The 19,478-nt window shown below is 37.7% G+C and overlaps 1 protein-coding gene across 1 annotated transcript in view; it reads left to right on the top strand.

Annotated features, from left to right (window-relative positions):
* The window catches only part of IL12RB2 (interleukin 12 receptor subunit beta 2), a gene marked incomplete at its 5' end in the record, with an annotated part of 77,372 nt that overhangs the window by 10,695 nt on the left and 47,199 nt on the right, over positions 1-19,478 (top strand). Inside the window, 3 exons of the mRNA XM_081225786.1 lie at positions 757-899; positions 2,025-2,175; positions 16,268-16,347. Of these exons, the coding sequence (XP_081081912.1) occupies positions 757-899; positions 2,025-2,175; positions 16,268-16,347 (374 nt within the window). The remainder of the gene's footprint in view (positions 1-756; positions 900-2,024; positions 2,176-16,267; positions 16,348-19,478) is intronic.

Genomic DNA, 19,478 nt, shown 5'->3' with positions numbered 1-19,478 from the left:
TACCTACCTCCACCCCTTTCATCAGCTTGGGAGCTGGAGTGAGCCAGTCCCAGCACATTTCTGAGCAAATGTAATTGGCTGGCCCAGTTGAATCAGAGGCCAATCCCAGGCATTCCCAAGGTCTGAACATCCCATGTAGGACTGGGCTTCAGGCCTGAAGGCCTATGTGTCTCTCTTCTCTCTTCCCAAAGCACCTCTTTGCACACATACTGCTAACTGTGAGTCTGAACTTCGGTATCTACTCTACATTTTCCTATCAAAGTTCTGCCCGTTCTACCTTCCATCTCTTTACATTGATCATCTCTAGCCACCTTCTTTCCCTCTTATTCTTCTCTTCTATTCCTCTGTTGCTCTCTTTCCTATGGCTTTTCCTACCAATATTTCTTCTCCTTCTGAGGTGATCACCACTAACCACACCTCTACCTTCTCAGCCACTGGAACTCCTGGGTTTTGGCACATTGGTTTTCTTTAAATCATTGAATTAAATGGAATCAAAATTATTACTGATGTTCATCATAGTTTATCTAGTAAAAATGAGGGTAGATTAAAGGGAATTACTTTAATGATTTAGAAATGAATCCAACTTTTTCTTCTTTCTAAAAGCCAGGGACTACTCTCTTGTCTATTTCACCAAGTTTAGTGGCCATGCATCTTAGAAATGAGATTTGTTCAACTCTTTATAAGCCCATGTCAATACATAAGACAATTTCCAATTATGGAGCCTGAATCACACTTTTTTTTTGTCTTGGTTACCAGTGAGGCCTCTTCCTCCGTGGGACATCAGAATCAAATTTGTAAACGCTTCCATGAGCAGGTGTACCCTTCAGTGGAGAGATGAGGGGCTGGTGCTGCTTAATCGACTCAGATATCGGCCCATTAACAGCAGGTCCTGGAATATGGTAATGGTCTCTAGAGTGAAGGGGAAACCAGGGAGGGGTTCTTAGTAGCAATGCCCAGATCTCTCTTTTCATACCAGCAAAATATGGAGTTTAAGAATATTTAGCCCAAAAGTACACATACTCATTTGAGACATGTCAGTCACTTACACTTCTGTTTATTTAGAAATATCTTAAAATTTGATCACTGATTCCGAAATTTTTTAAGCCACAGGCTTCTGTAAATCCACATTAATTTTCTACAATTTATTTCTAGTGAGTCATTTTCCTTGTTATTTTACCCCCTACCCCATTATTACTTCCATTATTACTTTTTAGTAATTTTTTTAACATATTGGAAAGAGAAATATTAGGGAATGTTCAAAGAGGGGCTTATCTGAATTGAATATTCCAAAGAAAAAGCTTCACACTTTGGTGTAATAGTAAACATTATTATTATTATTATTTTTTTTTTTTTTGCCATGCCACATGGCTTGTGGGATCTTAGTTCCCCCACCAGGGATTGAGCCCAGGCCCTCAGCAGTGAAAGCACAGAGCCCTAACCACTGAACCACCAGGAATTTCCCTAAACATTAAATTTTTTACAATAAAAAATGTAAGATTATAATTCCTTCCAGTATTTTTGTAAAATATAATGGCTTATAATAATAACAAAGGATCAGTTCCACATGCAGAGAGGTATAATAATTAAATTTTTCACCTATAATTTTTCCTATGTAATTTTCTTATATAATTAAATGTTTCTGTTTGGAACCAGTTTTATGTCTATGTTAAACATTCATCACATCCTAGTTGTAACCAAATAAAGAATAATCTCTAGTGTAGAAACAAGCTTCTTCAAGGCCCTTTTGAAAACTGGTAGTTTTCAATCTTGTTTTTCAGCTGGTTTCAGGATCCCCCTTGGAATCCATATAGATGATTCTTAGACCCAGGAGTTTTTTGTTTTATTAATGAGAAGGTATTGTTTCAGATTAACATCACGTGTATCCAGTAACCCAGTCATTGATATTTCTTCTTATTGAATGACAGATTTGAAAAGTAAAAAGCGTTATCTGGTCTGATTTTCCTACCTTTATTTAAATTAATTTAATATTAACAGGCACTTTTTAAAATCTTGTTGGATTCAAGGTTAATGCCACAAATGCCAAAGGAAGACATGATTTGCTGGATCTGAAACCCTTTACAGAATATGAATTTCAGATTTCCTCTAAGTTACATCTTTATAAAGGTAGTTGGAGTGACTGGAGTGAATCATTGAGAGCACAAACACCAGAAGAAGGTATGTGTCTAAAAAAAAAATGGAGGGGAGGGAGGTGGATAGAGCAGAGGAAAGACAGAAGAGAGAGAGGAAGATGTAATGATTTCCTTGGAATAGAATCTCTAAAGTACTGATACTGAATCAAAAAGTATGAGTGCATTAATTAACAAGCTCATTTTGACATTGACTTAAGTATTGAAGCTGTCCAGCGAGATATGTTTATATTGCTAAAAATTTTTTAACATTAGGTAAGTCCTACTCCTGTTTGCCACACGTTATCATGCTGGTTACAAGTTTATGCCTCAGTAATGTTTGATTATATCTCTTATTTCTATTTCACTTACTTTCTCAGTTACTTTCTCTTATTCCACAAAGCTGCAACCAGTAATTAATTTCATTCCTTTATCATTAAACCTTGATACATTTTACCCTTTGGATTCTGTGAAAATTAATATGGCTTTATAAGCCATACTAAAAGCTTGAAAAAAAGTAGACTCTGGAGACAACATTTTAAAATAAAGTTTAACATCTGGCAATCTTCTGTCCTCCAAATGTTACAGCACTGCACTTCTTCAAACCTTTGATACTCACGGCTCACATGAGTACCACTAGACTGCCCATAGCTATAAAGAGGAGATCAAATATATTTTTAAGTCTGATGGACTTTTCTTTTTGGTAATTATTGGGAAGACAATTTTATTGAAGTATAATCGAAAAAGCAAAAATGCTTATATGAACTTTATGACAATACTAAATCTTTGGAGACATAAGAAATAGCCATCTGAATATTAGTTTTCAAAAGCACTCAGTTAGTGATACAGTATACAGCTTCATAATTTATGAAAATTTGTTTCAGAGGAAAAATAATTGACATATAATCCGTTGCTTTATTATCTGGAGATTTTGAAGCATTAATGTCAGAAAAGCTAAATCCTTATTTGTGAAACTTAAAGATAAGTGTGCATGTAAACTAACCTAATGATTAAGTTACATTCATTTTCTGTGAGCTACTAGTTATTTTTGGTAGCTGATGACACTTATCAGTGATACTCCAGTGACTTTCAAGGATGTAAACTATTAATAAAATAAATAATATATAAATTGTAGAATAATTGTATACTCCTCCTTTCTTCTGACAATAATTGCATTTCACTATTTAAAAAAATATTTTTAAATGAATTCATTCAGCAAATTATAATTTATTCCTCTCATTTTATGATAAAAATCTCTTAAATTAATGTTGAACCACTTTTTCTCATTTAAATGTGTGTCATTTTTATAATCCGGAGCTTACTCTTATTATCCTTTTATTACAATGTCAAAGTAATGCATTTAAAAAATACCTCATGGATTTTTAGACTTTATTTATACATAGTACAGATAAAATTCTTGAAAATGGGCCATATTTTATGTCCAAGTCCAAGGTAGTAAATAGGCTGAAAATTTCTAAGTTATATCACATTAAGCTAAAGTATAAACTAGGGAAACTCTGGGCTTGTAAATTCTTGTCATTTTTACTCACACTTGATAATGACCCATTTAGAGATGTGTGAAAAGGTTTTTCTTTCTTTCTTTTTTTTTTCAAGTGTTTATCTGTTGCATTAAAAACCCATCAAGGCAGGATGGTAGCTTTCTCATATCCTATAAAATAAACCACCATCATAACAATGAGTGCAGCAACTTGTTACGGTTATGAACTTGTAGATGGTTATGAATTGAACCAAGGAAGCTGGCTTATTCAGAGTAATTGCAAACATTCATAAAGAGAGAAACCCATTCTCTGAGATACACCACGCTACCAAGCTCTGCTGGTTTCCTTTCAGTGTCTGAATCTCCCTTTTTTGTGTTTGATCTTTCTGCGGTTGTTGTAGGATCTCTTTTCTCTTACTCTAAGCTTCACGGTTTCACCTCTTACCGCTGTTCCTGTCATCAGTTTCTGTATGAAACACCAACTGATGTAAACCTAAAAGGTGTGAATTTTTTTTAACACTTCTTCCTTTTAACCCCTGAGATGTGTACGCATATATAACTTGGCATTTAAAAAAAAATACAAGTAAGTTTTTTTCTTTTTTTTTTTTTTAGTTACTGTCTAAAACTGAATGATCTTATGATAGAGCTTTTTCTTTGCAGCCTTGGCTACTCAAAACAGAACAATATGTTATCTCCTGGTGGATTGGGCACAGTTATTTATAGCACTCCAGCAGAGAATGAGGGTATTATTCACTCCATATGGCCCTTTCCCATGTCATTAAATTCAACTCTTTTCATGGTCCTCCATGAAAAACATTTTTAAAATGACCACTAAGTAAGGGGTGGTAGGAAAGAGATAATTTTCTTATGTTTAGGAGGACAGTCCAGCAATCAGTAACCATCAGTGGGCCTGATACTGGGAAACAAGCAATCATATTTTACTTCTAGTGGGAAAACAGTCTGAATTTGGGCTGCATTGTGTCCAAACTTGCCTGAGAATATGCCCAGATGTTGGGGGAAAGGCACTCCCTCATCATTTTGAATGCCCAGGAGGAGACTCCAAAATAAAGATGAATGAGCCATTCCTTAGAGCTACATTATCTATCAATTAGGTGTTTCTGTCTGTTCATTCACCATTTTTCAGTCTTATTTATATGTTTGGTCTTGCTAAATGTGACTGTGGACAATTAATAAAGGAAGTGTTAAATGCGCATACTAGTGCCAGAGCAGCAAAGGAGGAGTCCTCCCCCACTGTGGTGATGGCATAGGTGATTGGTGAGAGATCCCAAAGAGGGAGAAAATGCAAGGCTACCAGCTGCAGCCACCCATGTTCACGTTAAGAAGCTAGACAATTCATTCATTTGTGATTTTGAACTATGGCTAGGATAGATTAGGTGTGAACAATTAAATACTAGAGGTTATTTTACCATCTTTTTTTTTTTTAATAAATTTATTTGTTTATTTTTGGTTGTGTTGGGTCCTTGTTGCTGCACACGAGCCTTCTCTTATTGTGGTGAGCAGGGGCTACTCTTTGTTTTCTCATTATGGTGGCTTCTCTTGTTGCGGAGCACAGGCTCTAGGCTCACAGGCTTCCATAGCTGCAGCACGCTGGCTCAGTAGTTGTGGCTCATGGGCTCTAGAGCTCAGGTTCAGTAGTTGTGGCTCATGGGCTTAGTTGCTCCGCGGCATGTGGGATCCTCCCGGACCAGGGCTCGAACCCCTGTCCCCTGCATTGGCAGGCAGATTCTTAACCACTGCGCCACCAGGGAAGCCCTATTTTACCATCTTAATTAGCAAGCAAGATGATAAGTCTAGCTTAGGAGTCAGCAAACATTTGTTATAAAGGTCCATATAGTAAATATTTTCAGCTTTGCAGACCATATGACTTTGGTCACAACTACTAAAATCTACTGTTATCACAGGCAAGCAGCCATTGACAGTATACAAATACATAGACAAAGCTGTGTCCAAAATTTTATTTCTGCACACTGAAAATTGAATTTTATAAAATTTTCATGTCACGAAAAATGATTCTTCTTTTGACTTATTTTCAACCATTTAAAAATGTGAAAACCATTATTATTAGTTCACTGGCTATACCAAAACAGGGAATAAGGAATCAGCCAGATTTAGTCCATGGGCCATAGTTTGCTGACTCCTAAACTAGCTAAACTTGAAACTATTACACTTGCATCTTTTTGCCTAAGGCTTCAGGAAATGAGAATGAATAGTTCTTTACCTTCTTAAAGGGATTTACCTACAAACATTTTCATTAGAGGGAAAATGTTATGTTTTAGATCCAGTGAGTGTCCCTACCCTTTTTTCTTCTTCTTGTGGTCTCTTCTAAGCCCAACACGTATTCTGGAAGAAGTAAATGCCTGAGCTTAACTATTTGACAAGGTAGTGATCACCCAAATGGGAAGAAATGTTTTCCATAAAGCCCTCCAAAAGAAGCCACTGGGGGCAAAAAATACTTCTCTGGATGATCTGTGAGGAATGTGTGTATATGCCAGGTGCTCAGACATAATGATAACCAGTCAGATCCTCAGACTCAAGAGCTTATAGTCTATCTTGGAACATCAGGGAAAGATTCCTGGAAGAGATGACACCAAGAAAAACCTGAAAAGTCCAAAGGGAATCTTGTGACCTTCCTCCATCTGGAACATGTGGTCTCCAAGGTTATTGCAGTAGAAGAAAAGAGCTATTTCCTCCTGGAAGTACTTGATTCTCTTGAATTCTGTGAAATCCCTTGTTCCTGGTTTTTACTCTACCATGTTGGTTAGTTCTTCTTTGTCTCTTTTGCTGGCCTTCTTTCTCTTTTTAATCTCAATCTGTAGGGCTTTATATTGGACCCCCTTCTTTTCCCAGCTGACCTCATTCAGTCTCATGGCTCTAAAACGAGATAGGTAGGTAAAAAGAGAGAGAGAAAGACAGAATATAGTTTCTGTCCTGGACTCTTTCCAGAACTTCAGGTGTGTGTTCCAATCACCTATTCCATATCTTCACTTAGATGTCAACAGACATTCTAAACCTCACATAGCCTAAACAGACACTTTTATTTTTTTCTCCAAAGCAAAATGTTTCCAAAATGCCTCTGTTTCAATCTTTCCTGTCATGGTAATTGACACTACCATCTTCCTAGCTACTCAAGTCAAAAATGCAGAAATCATCCTTAACTTCTCCTTTTCTCCTATCCACTCATACCAGCAGTCAACTCTTCTAAAACATATTCAAAATGCATTCATTCTTTCCATTGCTACTCTGACTATCCTAGTTTAAGCTACTTTCTCATTACAAAGCATAACAATAAAATGAACACTTAGAAACTCACCATTCAGCTTAAATGCTATAAAATTACCAATATATTCTTACCGTGTCATGCTTCACTATATGTAACCACTATTCTGGACTGTGTGTTTATATCATCCTCATACTTTTTCTCATAGCTTTCAGAACTGTATGTATTTCTAAACAGTGATTCATTTTGCTTATTTTTGAGCTTAATCAAAATTATATGTGTATGTAATCTTTTGCAACTCACTTATTTTCCCTTGGCACTCTAACATGAGGCCTCCATTGACTTTAGTATGGATGAAACATTTCTGCTTCTATTAAGAAACAAGTTCTTCCAAAATAAAGAAAAAAGAATGAAAAGAACAGAGGACAGTCTCAGAGACCTCTGGGACAACATTAAACGCACCAACATTCGAATTATAGGGGTTCCAGGAGAAGAAGAGGAAAAGAAAGGGACTGAGAAAATATTTGAAGAGATTATAGTTGAAAACTTCCCTAATATGGGAAAGGAAATAGTTAATCAAGTCCAGGAGGCACAGAGAGTCCCATACAGAATAAATCCAAGGAGAAATACACCAAGACACATATTAATCAAGCTGTCAAAAATTAAACACAAAGAAATCATATTAAAAGCAGCAAGGGAAAAACAACAAATAACACACAAGGGAATCCCCATCAGGTTAACAGCTGATCTCTCAGCAGAAACTCTACAAGCCAGAAGGGAGTGGCAGGACATAATTAAAGTGATGAAGGAGAGAAACCTACAACCAAGATTACTCTACCCAGCAAGGATCTCATTCAGATTTGACGGAGAAATTAAAACCTTTACAGACAAGCAAAAGCTGAGAGAGTTCAGCACCACCAAACCAGCTTTACAACAAATGCTAAAGGAACTTCTCTAGGCAAGAAACACAACAGAAGGAATATACCTACAATAACGAACCCAAAGCAATTAAGGAAATGGGAATAGGAACATACATATCAATAATTACCTTAAATGTAAATGGACTAAATGCTCCCACCAAAAGACACAGATTGGCTGAATGGATACAGAAACAAGACCCATATATATGCTGTCTACAAGAGACCCACTTCAGACCTAGAGACACATACAGATTGAAAGTAAGGGGATGGAAAAAGATATTCCATGCAAATGGAAATCAAAAGAAAGCTGGCGTAGCAATTCTTATATCAGACAGAATAGACTTTAAAATAAAGACTATTAGAAGAGACAAAGAAGGACACTACATAACGATAAAGGGATCGATCCAAGAAGAAGATATAACAATTGTAAATATTTATGCACCCAACATAGGAGCACCTCAATACATAAGGCAAATACTAACAGCCATAAAAGGGGAAATCGACAGTAACACAATCATAGTAGGGGACTTTAACACCCCACTTTCACCAATGGACAGATCATCCAAAATGAAAATAAATAAGGAAACACAAGCTTTAAATGATACATTAAACAAGATGGACTTAATTGATATTTATAGGACATTCCATCCAAAAACAACAGAATACACATTTTTCTCAAGTGCTCATGGAACATTCTCCAGGATAGATCATATCTTGGGTCACAAATCAAGCCTTGGTAAATTTAAGAAAATTGAAATTGTATCAAGTATCTTTTCCGACCACAATGCTATGAGACTAGATATCAATTACAGGAAAAGAGCTGTAAAAAATACAAACACATGGAGGCTAAACAATACACTACTTAATAACGAAGTGATCACTGAAGAAATCAAAGAGGAAATTAAAAAATACCTAGAAACAAATGACAATGGAGACACGACAACCCAAAACCTATGGGATGCAGCAAAAGCAGTTCTAAGAGGGAAGTTTATAGCAATACAATCCCACCTTAAGAAACAGGAAACATCTCGAATAAACAACCTAACCTTGCACCTAAAGCAATTAGAGAAAGAAGAACAAAAACATCCCAAAGTTAGCAGAAGGAAAGAAATCATAAAAATCAGATCAGAAATAAATGAAAAAGAAATGAAGGAAACGATAGCAAAGATCAATAAAACTAAAAGCTGGTTCTTTGAGAAGATAAACAAAATTGATAAACCATTAGCCAGACTCATCAAGAAAAAAAGGGAGAAGACTCAAATCAATAGAATTAGAAATGAAAAAGGAGAAGTAACAACTGACACTGCAGAAATACAAAAGATCACGAGAGATTACTACAAGCAACTCTATGCCAATAAAATGGACAACCTGGAAGAAATGGACAAATTCTTAGAAATGCACAACCTGCCAAGACTGACTCAGGAAGAAATAGAAAATATGAACAGACCAATCACAAGCACTGAAATTGAAACTGTGATAAAAAATCTTCCAACAAACAAAAGCCCAGGACCAGATGGCTTCACAGGTGAATTCTATCAAGCATTTAGAGAAGAGCTAACACCTATCCTTCTCAAACTCTTTCAAAATATAGCAGAGGGGGGAACACTCCCAAACTCATTATACGAGGCCACCATCACCTTGATACCAAAACCAGACAAGGATGTCACAAAGAAAGAAAACTACAGGCCAATATCACTCATGGACATAGATGCAAAAATCCTCAACAAAATACTAGCAAACAGAATCCAACAGCACATTAAAAGGATCATACACCATGATCAAGTGGGGTTTATTCCAGGAATGCAAGGATTCTTCAATATACGCAAATCAGTCAACGTGATACACCATATTAACAAACTGAAGGAGAAAAACCATATGATCATCTCAATAGATGCAGAGAAAGCTTTCGACAAAATTCAACACCCATTTATGATAAAAACCCTGCAGAAAGTAGGCATAGAGGGAACTTTCCTCAACATAATAAAGGCCATATAGGACAAACCCACAGCCAGCATCATCCTCAGTGGTGAAAAACTGAAACCATTTCCACTAAGATCAGGAACAAGACAAGGTTGCCCACTCTCACCACTCTTATTCAACATAGTTTTGGAAGTTTTAGCCACAGCAATCAGAGAAGAAAAGGAAATAAAAGGAATCCAAATCGGAAAAGAAGAAGTAAAGCTGTCACTGTTTGCAGATGACATGATACTATACATAGAGAATCCTAAAGATGCTACCAGAAAACTACTAGAGCTAATCAATGAATTTGGTAAAGTTGCAGGATACAAAATTAATGCACAGAAATCTCTGGCATTCCTATATACTAATGATGAAAAATCTGAAAGTGAAATCAAGGAAACACTCCCATTTACCACTGCAACAAAAAGAATAAAATATCTAGGAATAAACCTACCTAAGGAGACAAAAGACCTGTATGCAGAAAATTATAAGACACTGATGAAAGAAATTAAAGATGATACAAATAGATGGAGAGATGTACCATGTTCTTGGATTGGAAGAATCAACATTGTGAAAATGACTCTACTACCCAAAGCAATCTACAGATTCAATGCAATCCCTATCAAACTACCACTGGCATTTTTCACAGAACTAGAGCAAAAAATTTCACAATTTGTATGGAAACGCAAAAGACCCCGAATAGCCAAAGCAATCTTGAGAACGAAAAACGGAGCTGGAGGAATCAGGCTCCCTGACTTCAGACTATACTACAAAGCTACAGTAATCAAGACAGTATGGTACTGGCACAAAAACAGAAAGATAGATCAATGGAACAGGATAGAAAGCCCAGAGATAAACCCATGGACATATGGTCACCTTATCTTTGATAAAGGAGGCAGGAATGTACAGTGGAGAAAGGACAGTCTCTTCAATAAGTGGTGCTGGGAAAACTGGATAGGGACATGTAAAAGTATGAGATTAGATCACTCCCTAACACCATACACAAAAATAAGCTCAAAATGGATTAAAGACCTAAATGTAAGGCCAGACACTATCAAACTCTTAGAGGAAAACATAGGCAGAACACTCTATGACATAAATCACAGCAAGATCCTTTTGGACCTACCTCCTAGAGAAATGGAAATAAAGACAAAAATAAACACATGGGACCTAGTGAAACTTCAAAGCTTTTGCACAGCAAAGGAAACCATAAACAAGACCAAAAGACAACCCTCAGAATGGGAGAAAATATTTGCAAATGAAGCAACTGACAAAGGATTAATCTCCAAAATTTATAAGCAGCTCAGGCAGCTCAATAACAAAAAAACAAACAACCCAATCCAAAAATGGGCAGAAGACCTAAATAGACATTTCTCCACAGAAGATATACAGACTGCCAACAAACACATGAAAGGATGCTCAACATCTTTACTCATTAGAGAAATGCAAATCAAAACTACAATGAGGTATCATCTCACACCAGTCAGAATGGCCATCATCAAAAAATCTAGAAACAATAAATGCTGGAGAGGGTGTGGAAAAAAGGGAACACTCTTGCACTGCTGGTGGGAATGTGAATTGGTACAGCCACTATGGAGAACGGTATGGAGGTTCCTTAAAAAACTACAAATAGAACTACCATATGACCCAGCAATCCCACTACTGGGCATATACCCTGAGAAAACCATAATTCAAAAAGAGTCATGTACCAAAATGTTCATTGCAGCTCTATTTACAATAGCCAGGACATGGAAACAACCTAAGTGTCCATCATCGGATGAATGGGTAAAGAAGATGTGGCACATATATACAATGGAATATTACTCAGCCATAAAAAGAAACGAAATTGAGCTATTTGTAATGAGGTGGATGGACCTAGAGTCTGTCATACAGAGTGAAGTAAGTCACAAAGAGAAAGACAAATACTGTATGCTGACACATATATATGGAATTTAAGAAAAAAAATGTCATGAAGAACATAGGGGTAAGACAGGAATAAAGACACAGACCTACTAAGAATGGACTTGAGGATATGGGGAGGGGGAAGGGTAAGCTGTGACAAAGTGAAAGAGCGGCATGGACATATATACACTACCAAACATAAGGTAGATAGCTAGTGGGAAGGAGCCGCATAGCACAGGGAGATCAGCTTGGTGCTTTGTGACCGCCTGGAGGGGTGGGATAGGGAGGGTGGGAGGGAGACGCAAAAGGGAGGGGTTATGGGAACATATGTATATGTATAACTGATTTAATAAAAAATTAAAAAAAAAAAAGAAACAAGCTCTTCACTTGTGATCTGGATGTTGAAAGGTTATGTTTGTTTAAAAAAAAAAAAGATGGTGGAGTATTCAGCTATGTCAAATGCTGCCAATAAATCCAATGAAATGAAAATAGAGAGGTGATCATTAGATTTGGCAAAATAGCATTCATTGCCGACCAGGAGCAGCATCAGTAGTGTGATGGGGACAGAATAAATTGGCATTTCTTGAGAGTGAATGTTAGGTGAGGGAATAAAGACAGTGACCATTCACAACTCTTCAAGAAGTTCTGTGAAGGAGAGCGGAGAAGTTGGGCAGTAGCTGGAGCAGGATGTGGTATTAAGAAATTCCCTATTTGTTTTTGCTTTTAGGATCAGAGATAATACAATACATTTGCAAGGTGATGATAAGGGCCCAGCAGAGAGGGAGAAATTAATGATACAGGAAGTAGGATAATGGTGGGAGAGAGTTCCTTGATGAAGCAAGAGGATGGGATCCAGAACTCAAGATGTTGGTCTTTGATGGAAGTGGGGATGCTTCATCCACAGTAAAATCAGTAGGGGTGCTGTGTTAGGGAATTGATGGGGAAGTTCGAAAGTTTCCAGGGTGGAAAGATTAGGGAATCCCTGTCTGATTGCTTCCTTTTGCTCATTGAAGAAGTTGAGAGAATCAAATCATTGGAAGTGAGCAGGTGGAGGGAGGGACAGTACCAGCCATTGGGAAGGAACACCAAGGTGGATGATGAACCAGCAAAACTAGTGACAGAAAGGAGTGGAAAGAGAGAGTGAACCAAGTGTTGAAAGTTATCAAAGAGGAGGAAGGGTGGGGGCATCTGTGTAGGGCTTCCCATGGAGACATAGCAGGTGGTAACGTATAAAGGCAAGAGTATACCACTAAAAAATTGTTTAAGCAAATGGGTGTTTGTAAATCTGTTTGAGTTATTTGAAACTAGATTTTAGAGAAACGTATCACAGGCCAAAGAGTGGACATGGAGGAACCAAGATGGCAAATGACTTATCTCTATCTTGTCCTGCTTGGAGCATGGTTTGGACCAAAATATTCTCATGGGTTCAATTTAGCCCACTACTTGAAATATCCCAAGATATTCCTTTTTCATATTTACTTTGTGTTAAATTCTCCATTTTCACTGCTCTTAGAGATCTTTCTACTCCACTCCACTGCCTGCTAAAATCTCTGTGGAGGGATTGCTTTCCACTTGCAATTCAATTGCTCTTGTTCACACCCTTGCACTTGCCTTGGCTTCAGAGACGGATGCTAACCTCAGAAGCAGCACATGTCTTGGCCCTGATTTATTTACCACATGTACTGTTTCATAGAATCCTAGAATCTTGGGATTTAGAGTTGAAAGAACCCTCGAGGTCAGTTAGGTCAGTTAAGCTGATCTTCTGCTTAATTTAGGATGTCCTCTTTTTTCATATTGGTGATTCCCTCCTCTTTAACCCAATGGATTTTTCCTTTACCTTGAAGGTACATTCATCTCAGGAGAACTGACTTCCATTTCTCAATATTCATATTTTTAATCATTTGTACCCATCTTTTTTTGTCATTTGGACATATGGGCCTTTGACTTTCCTTTTCTCGTCTACCCATAATAGTTTTATCTGTCTTTTGTTAGATAACACTGAGGTTAGGACTTTAAGTGATTTTATGACAGTTGAATGTCAAAGATTGTCTCTAATATTAGCCCTTAAGTTGCTCTAAGCAGCAATGGTTTGACATTCCTGGTCATGAAATTTTACACTTGACACTCATACAGAGTTGGCTAGTGATTTCTCTCCCATAGAGGCTTACGCTGCAAGTGGGCACCATTAAAATTTCAGCTTCACTTGCAATTTATCCTTTGAACAAAATATGACTCTAGAATTTGATTCTTAGCTCTGTAATAATCTGGTAGGTTGTAGAGGCAATGAGTGACAATGAGAGGCAATGAGGCAATGAGTGTTCCCTTTAAATTTCTTACCAATATGTAATTTACTGAAGACATTTAACACCATGGAACACGTCCACTGGCTTTGACACGGAGCACACCCAAGTTTCCAAATCCTGATTATGTAGTCAATGTCTGGATTATCTAGTTTGTGGAGTGTTCAGATCTTTTCTCAACATGGTGGACTGTAATGGACGAGCGGGGTCTTTGGAGACAGTGAGACCTGGGCTCGGCTCTTAGCTTTGCCATTACCAGCTCCACGGTTTTTGTAAATCACTTAGCATTTGTCAACCTCCTTGTCCTCAGCTGCAAAACAGGTATAATCACATGTACCCTCTGCCTTGTGTGAGGATTAAGTGAGATCATGTATATAAAGTGTCCAAAGATTACCTGGCACACGGTAGGTGGTTAATAAATGTCAGGCCCCCTTTCCTTCTGTTGCCTGTGCTTTTTTCCTTTTATGCATCTGGACTAGCAGAAAAAATGTTCTGAGCTTGACTCCTGGGTCCCTGTAATCCTGAACGATTGAGAGCACTTTCAGAATGTCTTCTGTACACATTTCTTACTTCTAATTCCTGGCTGCGAGGGTAAATACTAGCACTGGTGGGAAGAGAATGGGAAGAAAAGAAGTGAATGTTTAGAAATAAAAAAAGAGAGACAAAGGCGAGAGAGGCAGGAAGAGGAAGTGACAAAGGAAGAGAATAGAAAGGTGTACCTGATGGAGGATGTAAGTTTTATAGAGAAGTCATAACCCTTCACAGAGCCAGGCAACCACATGATGCAGAGCAAAGAGCACAGGCTATGTGACAAAACAGAGCTGTGTTCAAAGCCTGGCTTCTCCGATGATTACTTCTGGAACCTTGATCAAGTTCCTTAACTTCTCAGTACTTCAGTTCTCAAAGGAAGAAAACACAGCAGCAAAATTTACTGAGTATTTACCATGTGTCAGCACTCTTCCGTTCATTTACATTCTCACAACAGCCCCATCTGATGTGTAGAATTAATGTCCTCATTTGACAGATGAGGAACTTGGCTTGAGGACATGGTAAACATTTGCTCAAGATCACAGAGCTGGGATTTGCCCATAGATGGTCTGGCTCTGGAGCTCACACTTTAACCACTGCACTGAAGCTAGTGCATCACAGGGCTGAGGAGGACGGGAGATGTAATTGAATGGGCCCACAAAGGGCCTGCCCATAGTATGTGCTAGGACATGTGTTCCCTCCCTGTCCTTCTTTCTCTTCTCCCCTCTTTGGCTGTTTGTCTTCTGCTTTCCAGATGGGACTTAGTTTCTGGAAATTTCCATCTGGTTAAATGGAACTTGCTGCTCCAAAAGGAACCCCAAGATAGCCTCACCCTAATATACTCTGAATGTCACTGTTACACAAGTAAGGTTGGTGCAAATGAAGCATGCTTTCAGGGATTGCTTCTGCTGATTCCACCCCTGGCTGTAAATCAAAACAAATCTGACAGTGGGAGAAATAAAACTACTTCACCCATTCATACATGCACACACACACACACACACACACACACACACACACTCTTAGACACAGGAGTTGATTATTCAGTTTCTTTTCAAGTATGTTCGATTGACTTTCTCAAATTAAATAAGGTAATATTTGACCATCGTCTTATGGATTGGTGGTTATTTCTTCTATGAGTTCAGCCTGTGTTTCAGCATCAAGTAGATAATATTGCCTGGTTTGTTTATTTGCTTATTCATCATTTAACAAAGAGTAACTGGGAGTCTGTTACATTCTAAGCACTGTGCTAAGTATGAGGAGTATTAATATGAATGAGATAGGCTTCCTTACAAATAGCTTATTGTCTAGTGATCATAAAACCAAATAATTATACTTCAGCATAAGTTCAGGAACGGAGATGAACACAAAGTTCATCATTTGTATCTTGTGTTTTTACAGGATCAAAAAAATGTTTCCCTTATGATTTATGTTTATTTTTCTGTTGAGAATTCTTTCTGCATTCCAATAAAAAAGAATTAACCACACGTACTTTCTTTGAGTTGTTTTACTAATACACATTTTAAGAGTAAGTTAAGAAGCTAATTTCCTCGTCATTTTAAAAAATTTGTCTTCAAGTTAACCTTGTTTTTTCTGACTTCTGTAGTCAAAGATATATACATGTTCATTGTGTAACAACAGAAAAAGGAAGATACTGGGACACAAAGAAAATTGAAATTATCCTATAATCCTACTCCCCCTGAATTATTTAATGAATAACCAATTGACTTCCAAAGTATTCATATTGTATAGATATATATGTATATATGAAACTGTTTTTTTCCCCTTCCAAACAGAGCCTACTGGAACATTAGATGTCTGGTACATGAGACAGCACATTGACTGCAATAGACAACAGATTTCTCTTTTCTGGAAGGTAAGTTTGCAGTGTCCACTTAAAATTCAGGAGAATTATAGATTTGGGGGTTTTGTTTTGTTTTTATTGAGATAATTGACATATGAAGAGAATTACATATTTGAATGATAAGTTTCAAGGCCAGAAAAAGACTTTCTGTTTCCATAGTGGCTTTGGTATGAGCCTTCAGAGTCTGTATTGGAGCTCATTTTCTCAGCCACATCCTCATGATACTTGATTCTGTGTCATTTATTTTTCCCAAACAAGGGTGAAAACTCTGACTTCCTGCCTCCACACAATTACATCTTTCCCTCACCTACTTCCAGTCGGATCAATGTTCCCTCCCATCCCCGAGCATGTCCACCCTTTGACCCCACTCACTACACCTTCTCTTCTGATTCATACAATATGCCCAACAGTGACCATGCAACCTCACTTATTCATCTGGGGGGAAATTAAAGCTGTGGATGTTTAAGAATATGGTTTCTTGCAAATCAAAACTACAATGAGGTATCACCTCACACCAGTCAGAATGGCCATCATCAAAAAATCTACAAACAATAAATGCTGGAGAGGGTGTGGAAAAAAGGGAACAATCTTGCACTGTTGGTGGGAATGTAAATTAGTACATAGAACAGTATGGAGGTTCCTTAAAAAACTAAAAATAGAACTACCATACGACCCAGCAATCCCACTACTGGGCATATACCCTGAGAAAACCATAATTCAAAAAGAGTCATGTACCATAATGTTCATTGCAGCTCTATTTACAATAGCCAGGACATGGAAGCAACCTAAGTGTCCATTGACAGATGAATGGATAAAGAAGATGTGGTACACATATATAATGGAATATTACTCAGCCATAAAAAGAAATGAAATTGAGTTATTTGTAGTGAGGTGGATGGACCTAGAGTCTGTCATACAGAGTGAAGTAAGTCAGAAAGAGAAAAACAAATACTGTATGCTAACACATATATATGGAATCTAAAAAAAAAGTTCTGAAGAACCTAGTGGCAGGACAGGAATAAAGACGCAGATGTAGAGAATGGACTTGAGGACACGAGGAGAGGGAAGGGTAAGCTGGGATGAAGTGAGAAAGTGGCATGGACATATATACACTACCAAATGTAAAACAGATAGCTAGTGGAAAGCAGCCGCATAGCACAGGGAGATCAGCTCGGTGCTTTGTGACCACCTAGAGAGGTGGGATAGGGAGGGTGGGGGGGAGATGCAAGAGGGGGGAGATATGGGGATATATGTATATGTATAGCTGATTCACTTTGTTATGAAGCAGAAACTAACACACCATTGTAAAGAATTATACTCCAATAACGATGTTAAAAAAAAATCAAATGGAAAACAATATGTTTTCTATGGTCATTGAAAAGGGAAAGGATGGAAAAAAAGCTGCTCTACTTCAGGAATACTAATAATAGTAGAAAATAATAGGAATAGTCAAAGAAAGCAGCCCTTACGAATAGTAGTAAAACAGTAGTAAACTGAACAACCTTCCAGAAAACAATGAGGCCTAATGTTATTACAAAATGTAAAAGTTTTACAGAGTACTGAAAGCTGGCATTATCATTTCACTTAATCCTTACAAAAACTCTAAGAGGTACATACTAGTATCCCCACTAACACATGAAAAAACTGAGAGTCAAAGAAAGGAGGTTCTTCTCAAAGTCACCCACCTACTAAGTGCAGAGCTGGGAATGAAACCCATCCAGAGCCCTTTCTGCTACAGCATGACTCATCTTTGTCCAAAAAAATACTATTTGAATTGAGCTACTGATTGGCATGTTCATAAGAAGAGGTTTTATTTCCCAAAACTTACATCCCTTTTACGACAGTTCTTCTAGTTAAGGGTAAATAAACAGTTTTGGAATTATGAAGCTGATGAGCAGGAAACCAGAAGTCAGAGTAATAAAGACTTCTGATGGGGTTAGCTTGATAGATTTTGATAATTGCAATCTTCTTCAGTTTTAAGAAATGAGCTCTTTCTCCCTCTTTCCCTTTCTTTCTCTCTCTCACACACACACACAAAATGTCTGGCATAAGAGGAGTGTACTATAAATAGCTTGGTGAGTCATAATCAAGTTCTTCACTTTGAAACTAAAACTGCAGCTTAAAATTTATCTTAAAATAAAGCATTGTTCAAATAAAGCAAGATTATTCCTAAAGCAAGGCATTTAGAGCAGCCATAATTTGTAAATAGTATAGAAGAACCCAGCTCAATTCCTGGCTATTGGTTTTCGTTTTCAGAAGTAAGCAACTGGTTAAAATGAATATTCTTCCTCCCATAGAGATCCCTCGTCCCAAAATGTACTTTACAGTTACCTGAAAAGATACTCTATTCTGGTCCCATTTCACTCCTCTCTTCTCTAGGGTTTCTCTCAGTAGAATGAGGGTAATGATCCTGGTACCTGCAGAGCTGACAAGGCCATCGTAGGGCCCAGTAAATGAGAAGACACAAACGCAGAAAAATCACGGGGGCCACCAAGAAAAAATTAAATGATACTGCATCATGATTTTTATCCTAACAGGGTAAGCAACATGCCTGGTGCTGTATCTGTGTGTACTGTCACAAAGAGAATTTAGAACAGGCATGAGCAGAGTGCCCTGAAACCAACGTCAGAGCAAAGTCAAAATAACTGTTTGTTAGCCAACAGGTAATGCTTAGCAAGCTTGCATATGCAAATTCCTCTCTGCTGCGCATCTTGATCCTGTCCCTATTCCTCACGAAGTTTAGATTCTAAAATGAAGTCTTGAAATTCAAAGAGGCTTTAAAGCTCTTCTAGCCCACCCTTTCTCTCATAAACATTGCTCCCAGCCCAGCCAGGACAGACAGATATCTGGGACCTTCTGGGACAGGGAGAATCGCTTTGGAGGAAGCCCATGCCTTGATGGCATCTCTTATTGATAAGTTAGAAAATCTTTCCTTTAGTGGATCCAGAAATGTGAGCCCAAGAAGGATGCTTTGGACTGGAATCGATTTTGAATAAGAAACCAAAAATGTAAATACTAGAAGCTTCTATAACCTTGTGCCAGATGGTAGTCGTGACGGGACCTTCAAAACCTTCAGTGATTGCCCAGCCTGAGAAAGGAAAGTTGGACTCAGTCTTCAGTTTTATAGGGTCATTACAGGATTT

Source organism: Mesoplodon bidens (genome assembly GCF_964165515.1).
Source record: "Mesoplodon bidens genome assembly, chromosome: 2".
Classification (NCBI taxonomy): domain Eukaryota; kingdom Metazoa; phylum Chordata; class Mammalia; order Artiodactyla; family Ziphiidae; genus Mesoplodon; species Mesoplodon bidens.
Note: the sequence above shows the minus strand (reverse complement) of the source record. Positions and strands in the feature narration are given on the sequence as shown.